We start from the raw sequence: 17,277 nt of genomic DNA, 5'->3' as shown, positions 1-17,277 counted from the left end.
GTCGCGAGATTCACTCCACGGAGCAACTTTCTCTACTACGTGAAAATTGGCGGATTCGACCAGAAGTCGCGACTACACCGTACATTAAAGCGGTACCAACTTTGCGCGTGCCTGCGGTCGTCGCGTGCGTCAGTTGCGCCTCGCGTCGGAGCACACGTTTTGCTAGCGTAGTCTCGCCGTGTTCAGTGTGCCCACTCAAGCGAGAAGAGAGACAGGCGCATCGCGTTCCATTCTGACACTGCCATTCGCTCCAGAAGAAGCGCGTGTGTTCCTTTGGGAGATTCCTCTCTGTGTCCTTTCGCCGGGGTGGAGTGCACTTGCGCAGAGTTTTCCGGTCACTCCGAATCCGCCAATGAATGACGTCATTACTTTTCTAAGTAAGAAAAATGTAGGTGGTCTCCAAGCCTATGTTTACGTGTGAGTACAAAACTGCAGGTTGCGAAAATTTCTGCAGACCACTAATATGGCACCGCGTACTCATATCGTGCTTCTGGGACGTAGAAACTGCTTGTTATTATTATTATAATATTATTATCATTATTATATTATTATTATTATTATTATTATTATTATTATTATTATTATTATTATTATTATTATTATTATTATTATTATTATTATTATTATTATTATTATTATTATTATGGTTTGAACATTATTATTTTACGTAAAACGCTTCAGTGCGTGAGTAGGTGTTACCTAGTATATGAGTCGCAGTGACCTAGCAACGAGTGGCAGATTAGTGATTGCAATGGGCTCACGTTTTTCGGGATATTTAGGGGGCACAATATTTTACCACTTTACGCGCAGCGGGGGTCGACAGCGACTCGTTTTTCTGCACCACATCTCTCGGACTCGTTCCGATTGCGGTGCCACCCGATGGTGTCTGCGACTACGTGTTCTTCGACTCACTGTACACGAACAACGACTTCAAGTTCATCGACAGTGCACCGACGGGAGAACTACTGACGTTCCTCACTGCCGCAAAGGACACGCGTAGAACAGAGTACGGATGTGGCATCAATGTCAGGTAAGAGCGTGTTACCTGCGTGCTTAATACTGCTTGTCGGTCAGCTAGTTGGTCACTATGGCCTATATAGCCTACTCAGAAGAGCGCTTACGCGAAACATCCTCTCAGTAAAGACGAAATTCTTGACAGCTTATCACGGTGTATAACTTTTGTTCTAATACCAAATTTATAAATTTATGTTAATACACCTAATACAATACCTCCAATTACCTTAGCGGTATCTTAGAAAAAAAAACACTCAGACACGCATATATATATATATATATATATATATATATATATATATATATATATATATATATATATATATATATATATATATATATATATATATATATATATATATATATATATGATTCATGTATGACCTTCGTCGTGGCAAGGCCTTGCCACGGCCGATCTTGTCAAGTGGTGGTTCTCTATGAAATGGGGAATGAGATACAGGAGCATTAGGCTTTTAGTTAACGTGCACTCTGCGATCCCCATTAGCAGCCATTGACATGTACATTGAGCACAATCTGACAAGACAGGGTTGCTACGTTATACTCACTGGGTGTAACCTCCTTAGTTTTAGAAAAGTTTAGCGATCGTTGAGCCGCAGTGCCATGAATACATTGAACTAGTATATACCTTGAATGAACTTGAGGTGGTTAAAGGTGGGAAGCAGATACGAAGCGCAAGCCATAGGAAAGTAAAAGCCGAATTCTCCTGTCTCATTTGCCATTAGCAGCCATTGGCATGTGCATTGAGCACTACCTGACAGGAAACGGTTGCTACGTTATACGCGCTGGGTGTAACCTCCTTGGCTTTAGAAAGGCTTAGCGAGCGTTGGGCCGCATTGCTATGAATACAGTCTCTCGGTGGTTAAAGGTGGGAAGTAGACCCGAAGCGCAAGCCGTAAGAAAGTGTGCGTGTGCCACATCTCGTTGTGTCCTTGGAATGTCCGCTGAATAGTGGTGCTTCTATATGGGGAATATATGATGAAAAGATGCGAGATGGTGGTACTTGGAGTGTTGAATACATGGACGAATGGACACACAGACAGATGCATGGATGGACGCATGAACGGACGCAGGGGTGGATGCATGGACAAACGCAAGGACGGACGCACGAACAGACGCACGCACGGACGGGTGGATGGACGCATGAACGGTCACACAGACGGACGCATGGACGGACGGAAGCAAAAACGAATGGACGGACAAATGCTTCGCCCCACTCTCCATCATTCACTCCGTGGATATGCTGCCAATTTTTTTTATGCTCATTTTGTGCGTGCTTCCTTTTTCAAATGTGCGCTGCACGTTTTGAGCTGCTTGCCCTTCTTCGCGAGACATTGGAAGTTTTTGCTGTAGCATGCATTTCTTCTACCCTTGTGGCGAAGATGCTGAACTCCCAAGCACACATTTCTTGGTTTTGTTGTTTTTGTTAAGTGAGTCTGCCTAGATGAAGTGTTCAGGAAGTTTCTATGAAAAAGTTCAAGTTGAAATAAACATGGTATCAATTTTTTTGCGGCACCTGAACTGCAACCTAAAGATTTCATTCGCTTTCAACGCTGATGCATTTGCTGGTATTTCATAGATACAAGCTAATAACTAGAAGCTCACTTTTGTTTTGCACATTTTATTGTTTTGTGATATAAAGAACAGCTGCTATAACATTTATTTTCATTCAATTTCAGGGATGAACATTTCAAAAGAGCCACATAGTTTTCAAAACTAACCTATGTATTGTAAGGTGCCATAATAACTCTTAAAAGTAGCTAAATGCAATAGGCAAACTTCTCTCAACTTTTCTGAATGAGACATTTGACATATCTTTACAAAAATTTGAAGCTTCCTGCCATGATACACGTGCATTGCATGTTTTACTAAGATTGAATCAAAAATAGAAAAAAGATATTGTTCATATCCTTATCACTCCTTAAAAATAACACAGGCTTTTATAATTAAACTCTCTGGTAATCTGATGCCAAAGCTTATAACTGACCTTGTTTTGTGATATCTGAGAAGTACCATATAATTGACAGTACAATTGATTGATATATAGGTTTTAACGTCCTAATACCACTATATGATTATGAGAGACGCCGTAGTGGAGGGCTCCGGAAATTTAGACAACCTGGGGTTCTTTACCATGCACCCAAATCTGAGCACAAGGGCCTACAACACTTCCGCCTCCTTCGGAAAATCAGCCACTGCAGCCGGCATTCGATACCGCGACCTGCGGGTCAGCAGCCGAGTACTTTAGCCAGTAGATCACCGCAGTGGGGCTAATTGACAGTACAAAGCAAGTTCCGGAGTAGCTGATTTTTTTTCCAAACAGCGCTGTGTTGCTTCGGTCTATTGTTACTACAACATTTGTTTATTAAATGTTCCGTCACATGAGAACAAAATTTTGAACATGACATCACATTCACACGCCAGATTCTTTTGGGACTACTTTTTGTGCTCGAAACTTCTCACTAATATATGTGTGACCTAATTGTAACTTTAGCGTGCAAATATTTGAACAACTTGAAGGTTTTTTATTGTGACAGCAGTGAACAAAGAGAAAAGGGTTTCTTTCTATTCTTTGACCCTTCCTGGTTGTTGTAATTATCAGAGTCAAAAAATGTTCCCATCCAACTCACATTAGGCTAGTAGTCTCAATAAAGCATAATATCAAAGGCCGCACATACTCAGCACAGGCATGGACATCTATAGGCATTCAAGAGCTTAGCCTCAACACAAACAAATTTTTCATAAACACTTCGCTACCTCGTGATCACTTCGCGTAAAATAAATGCGCCGATGTGTGTAAGCTGTCGGACATATACTATTTACAAAATTGGTCGCAGCGTTGAAGAAAGTGAAGATAGTTAGACTATAGAAACTCCCTGCTCCGTAGGTGTAGAAAATATGTATATGCTCTCGGGCATTTAGGCTGTCACTTACGAATTCAATGAAGTGGCACCCCTGCTAGATCAGAGTATGTGTTTCGGCGGAATCCGTAACTTCGTTGCTTTAATTTGAACTTTTACCAGATACACGTCGGACGCTCGAAGCCACCTACGAATGCGACCAGAAGATTGCACGAATTTCATCCAGGCCCTGATCAGCAGCAACATTATCGCATTTGGCATCTTAAGCATAAACAAGAACCAGTTTTCTGACGCCACCGTCTTTGGGAGAGCTGTCTCCCTTCTCTCGGTACGTGGGATTCTCTATTTGTTGTATTTGGATTGCAATGTTTTATTCTTGGGAAGAAAACTATTACTTTGGCCATATGAGTGCTCAAAGAGAAGCTACGTATTCTACAAACATATAAATGCTTAAAGAGAAGCTACGTATTAAGTCCCAACACTACTAAATCATGTATATAGAGAACTGCACATGACGCAAGCGAGGCGCGCTAGGCGAGGGAAGGATTTCTGCACTATGATTCAGTGTCTGCTCCATACATTGTATCTCAAGCGATTCGAGATACAAGCTTGACTTTCTCGTTTCTTTGTTACCGACGATGCTCGCGTTCATCAATCCACTGGAGAGATTAGTCATCGCTGCATCCTAAGCCAGATAATTAGACATCACTTTATTCTTTTTGAGAATGTTCTGAGGCTGGCGCATGCGCTGTCAATATTTCAGGTTCTCCCAATATCCGAACAAAAGGCTTGGTAGACAACGCCAGGAAACATTTCGTGTGGCAGCTGTCATTTCTATTTATATGTGCTCTCTTGACTTCCGCACAGGCATGCACATGACTTCAACATTGTAGCTACGCAACACGCGCGATATTGTCGTGATTTGGTTGGCGTACTTTGTTTCCATCGTAACGTTTTTTCCCGACCCGAAGAAATTCCGTCGGACACTTGACGGAAAAGTAATCATCTGTGATTTGATGGGCTGATGAATTTTCACGAGCAGAGCTGGAACGCATGATCGTGGCACCATTTTCGTAAAGATATCCTGATTCATCGCAACAACGAGAAAACGAAAGTATGAAATGACTGCAAGCACTCACGCTCAGTGCTACTTGAGAAATGGGTGACACTTGCTGTCCGTAAGTATAGTGACTGCAGCGCGCAACCAAGGTCCGGGAACTCGGCGATAGTTTCTGTTTCAAGAAACATGTGCGCTCGTGTAGTGATTGCCAGAAATCCCAAGATCTGTTTGAACAAGAGAAAATTAGCATGGATTTTTGCATGTATTGTCCTTAACGACTTTTCTACAAATAAAAAATTGGTCATTATCTACAGTACTCATCTTTAGTTTATCTTTTTTATTACTCATTTTGTCAATTTGGAATCTAGTGAAGCCCCGGAAACATGTTTTAGCGCTTGCCTCCGCTCATCCTTGCCACTTGCTCAGCGATATCACATGTTGAATCGCGCTCTGTTGCCTCACTGTGTTAACATGCGAAATACGAATACGGCGAAAATAATACATTTGATGTGGCGTGCAGCGAACAGAAGCTGAAGTCGGTCTGGTAAATACGGTTAACCATGTAGGAGACGAAGATGGCTAAACCAGGGCATTACATGTTTCACACGGCTCTGCAATGTGTTAACCCGGAGATTTCTGGTTCCACGTAGAACTTCTAGGTTTCCTTCAACTGGTGAGCGCAAGTTTTAGGGTATATCGTTAGAGCAGGTATTGATATCACCTGAGTGGATGAGTGAACACTGTTTTATGCAAGTCTGACTGGACTGATATGAATTCAGTGTCTCGAAGACTCACTTGAGATGACAAGAGCTTACCTGCTGCGTCCAAAATGTTTCATGAAAGGCTTAAATAAGTGTTGACAGGGCTACACAGTTTTTTCACCCTTTATTTCTGGGGTGTAGTTGAAACTCCGTAAAGCAACTACAATCCTTCCTTAATTATTCTTCCTTATCATTAGGAAATCATTCAATTTCCATGAATGACTCTGTGGTATTTCTAAGTTGGACTTTGAAAAGCCATTTAAAGTTTGAATTTTTCATCAATCCTACTGAAAAGAAGTCCGCTTTTGGTAATGGTGTGCTCATCAAGGCACGTCAGTATTTTCACATCCTGCATTGCTTTCGCTGTATTTTGCATTAATTATTTCGCATATTAACCACGGCATAATTCCTTAGAGTAACACCTATCATTGTTATCTTCATTCCATCCAAGATAAACGAAATCAAGCCATACGTATCATAACTTACCGTTCTTCGCATTCAGGTGCCTGCAGTCTGCTTTCTGAGCACAAAATTTTATCTGTTAAAAAAGTTATTTAAGTGAACATAAGTGTATAGTTTTATAAGTTACTTGATTCCCAGCTCTCCACTGAATATATTGAATGCAGCCTCTGAAGAATACTAACCCCATCAGATTGGCTTCTAACCATATCATTTGCTGCCACCGACTTGCACTAACTATGGCAAGAAAACATCTAAATTCCCTACCATTCATCTTTAGAATAGTTTGGCGGTTGAACCTAAAGCTTTGTCTGTAATTTCACTGTTCAAAACATCAATGAACTCTTTCATTTTAACTCGTGATTATCCACCTTAGCTATCGTGTATAATTTTTCTCCACTTGTTCTCATTTAGTTTATGTGTGCATTTCTGTTTCCTGTCTAAGGTTCTAGTTTTTTTTCGCTTTCATTTTTTTTGCATGTTATATGCATTTATTCCGTATAATTCAAGGTGTCGTACTTGACTTTTCTTTTCGTCACTTTTTACATTATATTTCACACTTTGTTTTTCATTTTAATCTATTATTTTATGTTTTTATTTGAACTGTTCTAAGATGTTGGTGCTTGTTTTGCCTTGTATGAGATTATTATTACCACCTGCTAGTTTTCCACCAATTGTTTCCAATTCACGTTTGTTGTAGTTTTGACTAAGCATTCCATTTTCAATATTCATTTTCTGGGTGCTTCATCTGCATACACGTGATGGGTTCCTGATGCTTATGTGACTAATAAAACCGAAACTGAAGCTGTACACGGAAACGCCTATAGCTAGTTAGAAACATTGTTGGCCTTTGATTCTTATACTGTCAACAAAATACACCAAATAAGTTTACTGATGTTTTGAGAAATAATTGAACAGGGATTGTGCTGGAGCCAACGTTTTTGAAAAGTGGAGATTTTGATACCTTGACGAAAACAGGTTAGTTAACTTGCCGAAACAAATTTTACCGCCGCATTCACTGAGCAACGTTTTCTCGTCGATTCACGCCTCTATCTACCTGCAAACTTCTGTCTTGTTTGGTACTCAAGATCCTAAAAAAACATTAGCTTTCATAAAAGACGTGATTCAACAAAGTACAGGGTGACGCCTTGGTGAAGGTTTTAACGATTTTCGCATGGGCTTATTTAGTCTTGAATAATTGCTAGCTTATTATGTGGGTATTTCAGTGATGAATAGAAGCTGCTTTTGTAAGTCGACTCTTCAAACTACGTGCATGCTCTGTTCTAGTGCGTCAGTGCGGAAAAAAAAGATTTAAATTAAACTTCGTTCAAGTGAGGTTAGTTAAAATAGAATTATCGGGCTGTCAAAACTATGCGAATTTCAAAGAATCTGAAGCATAGTGAAAATTTATGCAACTACTTGCTGTAGCACGGCCTTACTCGTACGTTTGCGGGGGCTCTGTCAACTAGTGCAATTAAAGAAGGTGCCCTAATTCTGAATATATACGCTCGAAGTAGGCAGTATTAAGATTAAGCTTCATGGTCTTTATTAGAGGTTATCTTGTAAAACAGGGTTACCCCTAATCATTAAGTGCTCGTTTATCGTAGCCTAGTCACCTTTAGGCACTCCTAATGTATCTTCTGTATATCAGTTTGGATACTAATATGCTGCCACATCAAGTGATATTTTGTCCACTACATTTTCAGGAACTGAAGGCGTTTCTGCTTAATGCTCTCGGCCGTGATGACTTGTTCACACTCATCGGAATCTACATTAGTGGCATGGAGACGAAAGACGCGATGACGAGAACGTTTAAGTAAGTTTTGTGTACATTAGCATACACTACTGCAACACACGGTTGGCGCCCTTCTTGTAAAGTAGCAATGGCTACGTGCTATTTTGAGAGCCATATAACTTTTATCATGAATGACGCAACTTTATCAGTCCGCCATGAAGCAAGGTCTCATGACGAACTTCTTCGTTAAATCAGGTTAGCGCCTAAACCCACGAAGCATCACTGGAAAAACTTTCGATTGTTGAGCCATTCCCGTCGTGAATGGAAAGACAACTACGGTAGGCAGTAACTACTTTGTTGGTGGGAAGGAAGAAAAGAAGGTACAGGAACGAAAGGTAGAAAATGTTAACCTGTCTAGGAGGATTGCTATGCTACTTTACGCAATTAAATCAGATGGGGCAGACTAAAGATGGAGTTGGAAAGAGACAGAAGAGAGCACGCAAGAATTCACCGTTTGAAGTAACTCTTGTGGTGGTGTGGCTGGTCTAATTCGATTCACGCCAAATGATTTCAGTAACGCACCTCAACTCGTATTTTTCGTAATTATAGGTAGACGTTTGGTTATTTGTAAATTACATAAAATGGTGGTTCTAGGTCTGAAAACACAAACATACAATCTTCTATCCCTCAGAAGTGTTCGTTTTCAAGCGTTAAAATCACCATGTCAGGTCGTACTTTTTTTTTCAATTTTCTTACTCTACAAATGAAGCTAGAGTTGCTTGAGTTTCAAATTAGCATACTGTGTTTCGAATAAAGTGACATAGTTGGAAGGATTGGCGAGTGGTAGGATGCGTATACACCAACTGAGTGCTTACGTTTGTTGCCAGATGGCCATGGCCAAGTCTTAAGTTAACACTCTTTTTCGATTTATCACAGTTGGTGATTGCATTCTTTGATAAAATGTATATTTGGCTGATTATTTCAGTGCTGTCAAAGCTCCCGACGTCATCATCGGGCTGGGACACATCGCCTACGTAACCAGCAACATGACAAACTGCGAAATGTTGCCTCATAGCACGTACAATAACACCAAAAAGTCCCAGCAGCTGCGAGCGAAGTACGGCAGTCTCTATGACTTGGTAAGCTCAATAAATATTCGAGTGAAACTAAATTACTTTAATGGTTTAACAAGAAATTGTTTTTGCCAGGGTTCACCATGCCTCCACTGACGCATTTCTGTCGCGTATATAACGCTGTAAAGTACATATCATAACAGATTGCAAAAAAAAATAACAAAATGGAAAAGTTTTGTTGCAGGCCACCGAACCAGCGAACTCTCACTTCACAGCGCCCCCTCTAAACCACTGGACCACAGAACGTACAATGTCGATTTTTGCTAACGGCGAGTTTTATGTACACCATTATTCATTGGCGTTACTGAGACCTTAGCTACTTCAGCGCGTTTTCGTCAACAGTAACAAGATGGCACGAGAGTCACGCGTTGGGTGCAGACGCCCGAAAGATCGTTGCACCGCACATTTTCATTTGCGCACGCATCCAAATGGCTTGGTCATGCGTTTTAATAGGAGTGTCACGTAACGAGTCACGTGTGAGTGAATCCTCTTCTCTTTATTGCAAGTACGTTTCCTATATTTGAATATTTAAAGTGATCCAACATTGCCAATATCACCTTTAACTTGCGCTGATCCGCCGTTCCTTCTGTTGTCTAATTTTACTCTTCTTCTTTAATAACAAATCAAAGTACTGAAATGAAGGGCGTACACAGTAGCGCAAGATGTAGGCCGGAAAGAATTACAACGGTTCCGGCATGCGCTTGTGGCAATGTGCAGTCATGCAGAAACATCAGAGCTTTGAATCTGTTATCTGTTGAAAAACTAAAATCGAAATATCATCAATACCACTCATGCCCATCTTTTCAATTTGAAAGCCTGCAATATTCTGACCTAATGAGTCAACATTCCTGAGTACAGTCTCAATCTGACTCATGATAAGGGGTCGACATCTGTCGGCTCTAAAATACTGAAACGGCTGCTTGGAGGATGGGTTACATATCGCATTTTAACTGCGCTAAAAGACCAAAACCTATGCAAAGGCAGACACACACGCACGCTCACACCACGCACACTGCGCGGGTACCCCGTCTTCTTTTGCGGTTAAAATTTCGTGCGCTGTCTTTATCGCATCTTCCGCTTTCGTTAACACTCCAGTCGCAAATCTGCCTATCTCCTCAGCACCAAAAGTTCTCGAGTCCGCGCTTCCAAAGTTTCTGCTCTCTCCTACATTTCACGCAACATTCTCCACAGCCGCCATATTTTTACCCTTACTGTTCTCTTCTTTACTGAATTTTTTTCTACTCGTCATGTAAAGGTGGTTCTTGTCTCTTTGTTTAACAATACACTGGGCCATAGCCATTTCTGCAACGTCAGAGCACTATGCATGTTACAAATTTCCAATATCCCCACTTGCAATTAACTCCCGAGTCCCCACACGCCTCTACTAAAATTTCCTGTGTCGTCATTTCTTCCGACACGTGCGTTGTTTTCCATGTGTTACGGATGGGTGTGTATTCCGTTAGCTAGAGTGCTTCGTTTGTCTGCCGTTCTTTCTCATTGGCAGAAAAGGAACGTCTTGCAATGCTATAGACACACATCGAGAGTCTGAGAAGGAGTTGGATATTCCCAATACTTTGCAAGGTGAAGCATACGAGCGAAGCCAAAAACCTGGCTAGATTCATTTCGTTGTAGCACAAACACCAGTGAACCTGTCATAAAATGTTTATAAAGCCAACTCTTCAGTGTCCGCACATAAAAACTCTGAGTTATTCCCCTAGTATATAGTTATAGCGGATTTGCCACCGTCATATTGGTTCTTAGATAATGTTGTTTCTGTTTCTTTCAGTAATGCTACGAACTGTTGAACTGTTAAGCGGCGCAAACTTTGTCTTTCCTCCCTGAAGTTCACGCTACTTAACAGTTCGAAAGAATAAGAACAAGTCCAAACAAGCGACTTGCTTAATGTTACGAAATAGATGAAGCTATGGTAGAGCAACAGCTAACGAGCAATGCAGCTCTTTCGGTACTTACATATTCAGGCCAATATTATACTGCAAAAGCTGTTATGAGATCACAACCAGGTTTGCATGCGCCTTAGTTGTTTGTCCGCCACCGCCAGTGTATACACAGCTACTATCATGGAAAATAAGCCGAAAAACCTAAGTGAACAAACACCACGGAAGTAATGGTTTCAAACCCGGGTTGCCTCTGTGCCAGCCCAATATTCTGCCACTAAGCCACGCCGGTATTTGAAACTCCGTTGTGAGCTGACCATATAGGTACGGCTCATGTCGGGAAGTAATCGCGTTAATATGAGCAATGAATTATTTTAGAACAGAGGAGGAAAAACCAGGCGTCGCGCAAAGGGAGGGTGTAATGAGTTGATAACTGGATGCAGTAATTTGTTACAATATCGTCAGACATGATTCTTTATTGTCGTCAGCCACAGATTGAAAAAAATTGCGCAAAATTCTTTCAAGCGTGTATACTGTATACCAATCTTCGCCGCAGGAAAAATTGGGGGCCCTTAAGCTTCGCCTTGAAGAGTTGAACGCGACAGCAAATTCCGGCGCCCTATAGTGCGTCCTTCAGCGACTAAGTGCATACTTATGAATATGTTTTGTTACACGCCCACACGCGCACACAAACGCATGCGCGTGCGCGCAAGCACGACTTAGCTATAGTAATGCAGTGACTGTGCAGTTTGGCCACTTCTTTCTGCTAGATCAGCGCTTCGCTGGAGTCGAGGCACATTTTTCACGATGTCTCGCAGATGGCCCAAAGACGCATGCGCGCGAATGGTACTACTAACGTCATATAAAACCCGAACATCGGCAAGCCTTTGCGATAGTCTAGTGCGTGCCGTCCAGTTATAACCATTGACAGGCGCGCGCATCCTATTCGGCAGCTTTGCACATATATGCCTGTCTGTTAGTAAAGATAAGTGCACGGCACGCATTATACTATCGCGAAGGCTTGCCGCTGTTTGCGTTTCCTTTGACGCGGATAGTACATACAGGTTTTTTATCTAAAGCAACAGTCGCATGGCCGAGTCGCATGGCCTCTTAAACACACGCCACGCGCTCGCCATCTTTCAGGCCTTAAATAGTTTCACAATGCCTCATATAAGGCAGCACACTATCTAGCGTTTGCTTTTTGCTTGACCAAGACCTCTGGAAAGGCATGATGCTTGATGGGCAAAGTTATCCATTTTTAAAGCTGTTTGAAAGTTCCTGTAGGTTTTTAGCGGCGATGGCTGCACTATCGCGGCCTTTTACGAAGAAGTTTGATGGCCTCCCAAATGCGCTTACAAATCGCCAAACGGGCTCGTTTTCGTCGTGACACCTGTCGAACAAAAAGCGCTAAGGAGACGCCTTCCCCTACATGTCCTTCATGCAGTGTGTTTTCCTCAAGCAGCTTCAAGTAACTTCGTAGCTTTGTGGTAGGACACCTGCTTGCCACGCGAACGTCCCAGGTTACATCCTCAATGTGACCGAAAATTTCATTTTTAGTTATTTTTGCTACTTCTCAATTTTTCGCTCACAACCAACAGTGCTGACACCAACGGCGGAATTTCAGCCAGACGAGCCTGCTAACGCTATCGCGTTAATAAAAAAGTATGGCACAGTGGGTGCCTTCTTAGCAAACTAAAAATATGATGATTTTTGGCGTAGTGGGTGTCCATCAAGTGTGTTTATAGCCGTTACCCAGAAAAAAAAAAGACGCTGATGGACCGCTTTTTCCAGCTGTCGCTGTGACATTGCTTCCCCTCCGGGCAGGCCTGGTGTTTTTTTTTTAATTATAAATTTGCGTAGTTCCAGTAGCTAACTTGAGGAAACGGTGTCCATATAAATGAACCAACGTTTAGCTGCTAGAAAAACTGAAAGAACAAAGTGCGGATTAGAGATACGAATCTTGAGGTTACGTTTATGCGTTGGATATAACCTGAATGCAATGAAAACAATAAATATTGAATTGCAGGTCCAGGGTAGAAGGTATCAAAGACTCGGCACCCAAACCGCCTTTTCACAAGCAATATATGTTTTTGCTTTTTTTTAGATGCGAAGTTGCTTAGGGTCTAGCTCAATCCGGTGTCCGGTGTGATCACTCGTACTGCACCTCCCCTCCCCTATTTCTTACGATCTATCCAAAATTGGTATTGCATAATATGATGGTGTTGCGAGTATATATGAATGACTAGTCATAACATGAAAATCATATGTCTGTCGTGAATGTCGTGATTCACATTTCACGGTTTTGCAGCCCTTGCGGTGGTTTCGTCCACATAAAATATTGCGAAACTCTCATGGTATGCCATGGCTGCATCTTTAACAAAAGTGCCAGGCCCTAACGTGCAAATACTGATATGGAAGTCATGTAAGTGATGACTACACGCCGCGCTCATGCAGCGCTTGCGGTCATTTCGCAAGCTTCACGTATCCAAACTTGGCATTACGAGACGTGAATGGATGACGAAGGCATATGATAATCATGACATGCGTCTAAAAATAACGAACATGATAGCGAACATGATAACAATGACATGTGTCTCATGTAAGCACGTGACTGCATACCACGCTCATGATGCGCTCGTGGCCGTTTCGCTATCTTGAAATATACAGACTTTGGTATTGCGTAACGCGAATGAACGACAAAGGTAAACGACACGTCCAAACATGGTTAGCAAGACATGTGTCTGATGGAAAGCATGACTACATGACAGGTTCATAATGCGCTCGCGGCCGTTCCGCTAGTTTCACACATACCAAACCTGGTAATACGTGACGCGAACAGATGACGCTCAAACGTGATAATGCGTAAAACATGAGTACATGCCATGCTCCCGGTGCGCTTGCGGTCGTTTCGCTGGCTTCACATATACCTGATTTGGTAGTACAGGACAGGAATGTACGACGAACAGTGCCAGATGCAAACATGATAATAATGACGTGGAATGACATGTATGGCATAATTTACAAAACAACCACTGCTGGTGCTGGAATTTCAAATGTTTGTACTATAGTCGTTACGCAACTACAAAATACATACTTGCATCTTTTTAGATACCTGAGTGCACATAACATTTCTGATTGTGTTTACTGTGTACTACGTCCGTCCGTCTCGTAACGTTGTGTTATTATAAATGTGACATATCAACATTCCTCATTCGTGCTTCGCATAACATCTATTTCCGCTGCACGTGGTATCTGCAATTTAGGTGAACTGTTATTTAGTTTTATTTATTTATTTAACAATACTACCTCTCTCAATAGAGATTGTAGCAGGGAGGGCGCACAAAAGCGGCTATTTGTTCACACAAAGTCTTAAGGAAGGAAAACACAAGAAAAAGCTGGAATTACAAAATGACATACAAATCATAGGTTATACAATGCCATTATAAGAACACACAATCAAACAATTTTAGTAATAGCCAAATTATGATCTAGGTTATTGCTAAAAACGACAGCAAAATGATAATGCATGCGTTTGTAAAATGGGGTAGGGTCAACAAGTACACTTTTTTATTGAACAACCTATTCAAACAATTTTATCTTATGAAAAATGAACTAACAAAAAAATTACACTTGTATTATAATGATCATAAAAAACCAAAAACTTTGTATTAGTAACATGACACTGACTCATGGTTTATTATGTTTATTGATGATGTGATGTCGTTAGTGCGATTTGTGAAGAAAGCAATTCGCTTTCAATCCCATCTGCAAACAAGTTTATGAATGAATTAGTGGTTAAGGTGGGTTTCAGTGAGTTCCAATTTTATATAGATGCGACTGAAGTAAATTGGATGAAAAAAAAACACTTTCCACGATTAGGGATCGCATAACGAGCCCGATGCTGCACTAATTGAGCTACGGTGGTGGGCCCTTCATACCGCATGAGTATTAGTGTTCACGGAAACTTAGAACTGTTCGTGAGCCCCCTTCGTGCGCATAACAGGAAATTTTCAACGCGCTTTTATTTTACTTTAATGCACGTCTTACAGCGCAATTATCCTCCCCTATACTTTCTCTGGGTTTATAATAAGTGGTCTTTTCGGAAGGTTATGAAAAGCAAGAAAAGTCAATTCATCACTGCTTAAGAGCAGAGTAAAATTTCGGAGATCTTGAAGCTTGTTTTGTATTATATTTTTCTCTCTTGTAAAAGCCTACGAAGGTGGCCGATATGGCAAAGTTGATGCAAGATGTACAAGGACCGGTTTGGGCGGTCGCCTCGACCCTATCAGCGAGAGTGTACGAACCCTCATTCAACCACACTCTGTACACGAGCTGCAACCGCAAAGATGAACAATACAACACGCCTGTCACAGTGAGTGGGAATAGATTATTTTTCTCTTACTGCATTCGTGACAATTTTTTCTCGACATTTAGGCGAATGCCACCAAAACAAAACGTCAGCCAGTAAACGTAGTTCCACAATAGTGCCAGTATTTTCAACGTCACATATATATTTCATTCTTTATTTTCGGCGTTGAGCTACTTGACACAAAGCGCAGCTCATACTAGTAGTACTGTTCCAATTAGCTTTACAGAGCTTGTGAATACGCCAGAAACTCCTATCTTCCTACGTGTACCTCAAACGCTTAGCGAGCATCTACGTGTTTCTACGTGATACGCCGATAGTGCGCCCCCACCGCTTTCTACAGCGTTACGAGACGCGTGGCGAAGCGGACTACTTTGCGCAGTGCTACGTGTGAGATGTTCGCTCAATGGATTCCGTGCCGACCGGTTGCGCCCTCGCGATCTCCGACGTCAGCGTAACTCTGGCCGACTGGGATGGCCCTACGTCATCTCCTGACGCTAATCTCCGACGACAGCGCAGCTCTGACCTACTGGACTTGTCCTACGCCATCTCCTGACGCTGACAAGAACTCTCGCAAGTGGGGCTCCGTCCTCAGCCTCCTGTGACTTTCCATCTTTCCTATCTCTCCTATCCCCTACATATGTCCTCGCTCGCTAGCTTAGCGCATCTCTGTTTCCCCATACCTTTACTTCTATCCTTTTAATCCCTCCTCACCCCGATCCCCTGTGAGCTACTGGCGAGGTGTTGCACCCTGATGCAGACAGTTACGAGGCTCACTTTTCTGTTCTTTTCCCTCTTATAGCCGCATCTCCGCCACCGTACCTTCCCTTCAGTGCTAGGAGAAGTTGTTGCCGAGTATTGAAATGGTATTTGTCGACACGAGAGAACGAATGCGAAAAGCAGAATGGCCTTGATTTCACCCACAATAAAATAATGAATTATTGCTTTGGCTGCGAGAACCAGCTCTTCCGGACACGCACTATTCTGGCTGTTAACCCAAAAGACCCAGCAACACCATCGCAAATAGCACACATTCATTTTATAATTGATTTTTGTTGCATCCAGTCTTACCACACTTGAAGAGAGTGCATATATGGCACCCTGCGTGCTGTCTTCAGTAGTAAATGTAAAGTAAATGTGAATAAAATAAAGTGGACCAAAAGATGACATGGCGGTCAGATGCCTGCTCGTAGTAAGATCACCTGCAGCATGAAGCCCACAGACAAAAGAGTTTTCCCACACTCGCCGTCGTGGCTATCTATGGCGCAACTGGCACTGGTGTAAATGCACGCCCATATATATATATATATATATATATATATGTATATATATATATATATATATATATATATATATATATATATATATATATATATATATATATATATATATATATATATATATATATATATATATATATATATGTCTATATGCAACGCTACGGCCACTCAACCACCATGCCTGCCTATATATATATATATATATATATATATATATATATATATATATATATATATATATATATATATATATATATAATGATCGCGAAATTTGAGAATCGTTCTTGATTCACAAGTTCAACAGTCTGTTATCCGGCAATAATGAATGCGTAGGAAAAGTGTCATGCCTTTCTACGATGCCCTGACGTATAATATACTTTCTTAGGGTTATCACATATTTATTTTTTTCATGCGTGCTCCTCGTCGTCAATAGTGAATGTTAAAAATGCCTTTTACATGTCCACAATCTTGTCTATTGCATTAGATTTTAATGGTTTGTAGTGTAGTCAGGGCTGTTTAAAAAAATTTTTGTGACACTCACATGCTGATCGCACGTGTTTTGTACTGACGTGTTCATGCCTGCCCATAAAAGCGGCCACATACTCGTATTTCTGTTAATCCTGACGAAGGCCGTGTCACGGCCGAAACGTAGAGTAAACAATTATCAAATTTTCGTAAGTGTGCTCCTTCATTCT

General features: G+C 41.5%; 1 protein-coding gene across 1 annotated transcript; it reads left to right on the top strand.

The window, feature by feature from the left end:
* Positions 1-264: 264 nt before the first annotated feature.
* Positions 265-16,382, top strand: LOC142767772 (uncharacterized). Its single transcript, XM_075870006.1, has 7 exons — positions 265-417; positions 811-1,030; positions 4,056-4,221; positions 7,880-7,989; positions 8,894-9,047; positions 15,147-15,308; positions 16,368-16,382. Exons 1-7 carry the CDS (start codon positions 408-410, stop codon positions 16,380-16,382), a joined length of 837 nt encoding a protein of 278 aa, XP_075726121.1. The 5' UTR covers positions 265-407.
* Positions 16,383-17,277: the final 895 nt, after the last annotated feature.

Source organism: Rhipicephalus microplus, chromosome 7 (assembly GCF_043290135.1).
Source record: "Rhipicephalus microplus isolate Deutch F79 chromosome 7, USDA_Rmic, whole genome shotgun sequence".
Lineage (NCBI taxonomy): Eukaryota > Metazoa > Arthropoda > Arachnida > Ixodida > Ixodidae > Rhipicephalus > Rhipicephalus microplus.
Note: the sequence above shows the minus strand (reverse complement) of the source record. Positions and strands in the feature narration are given on the sequence as shown.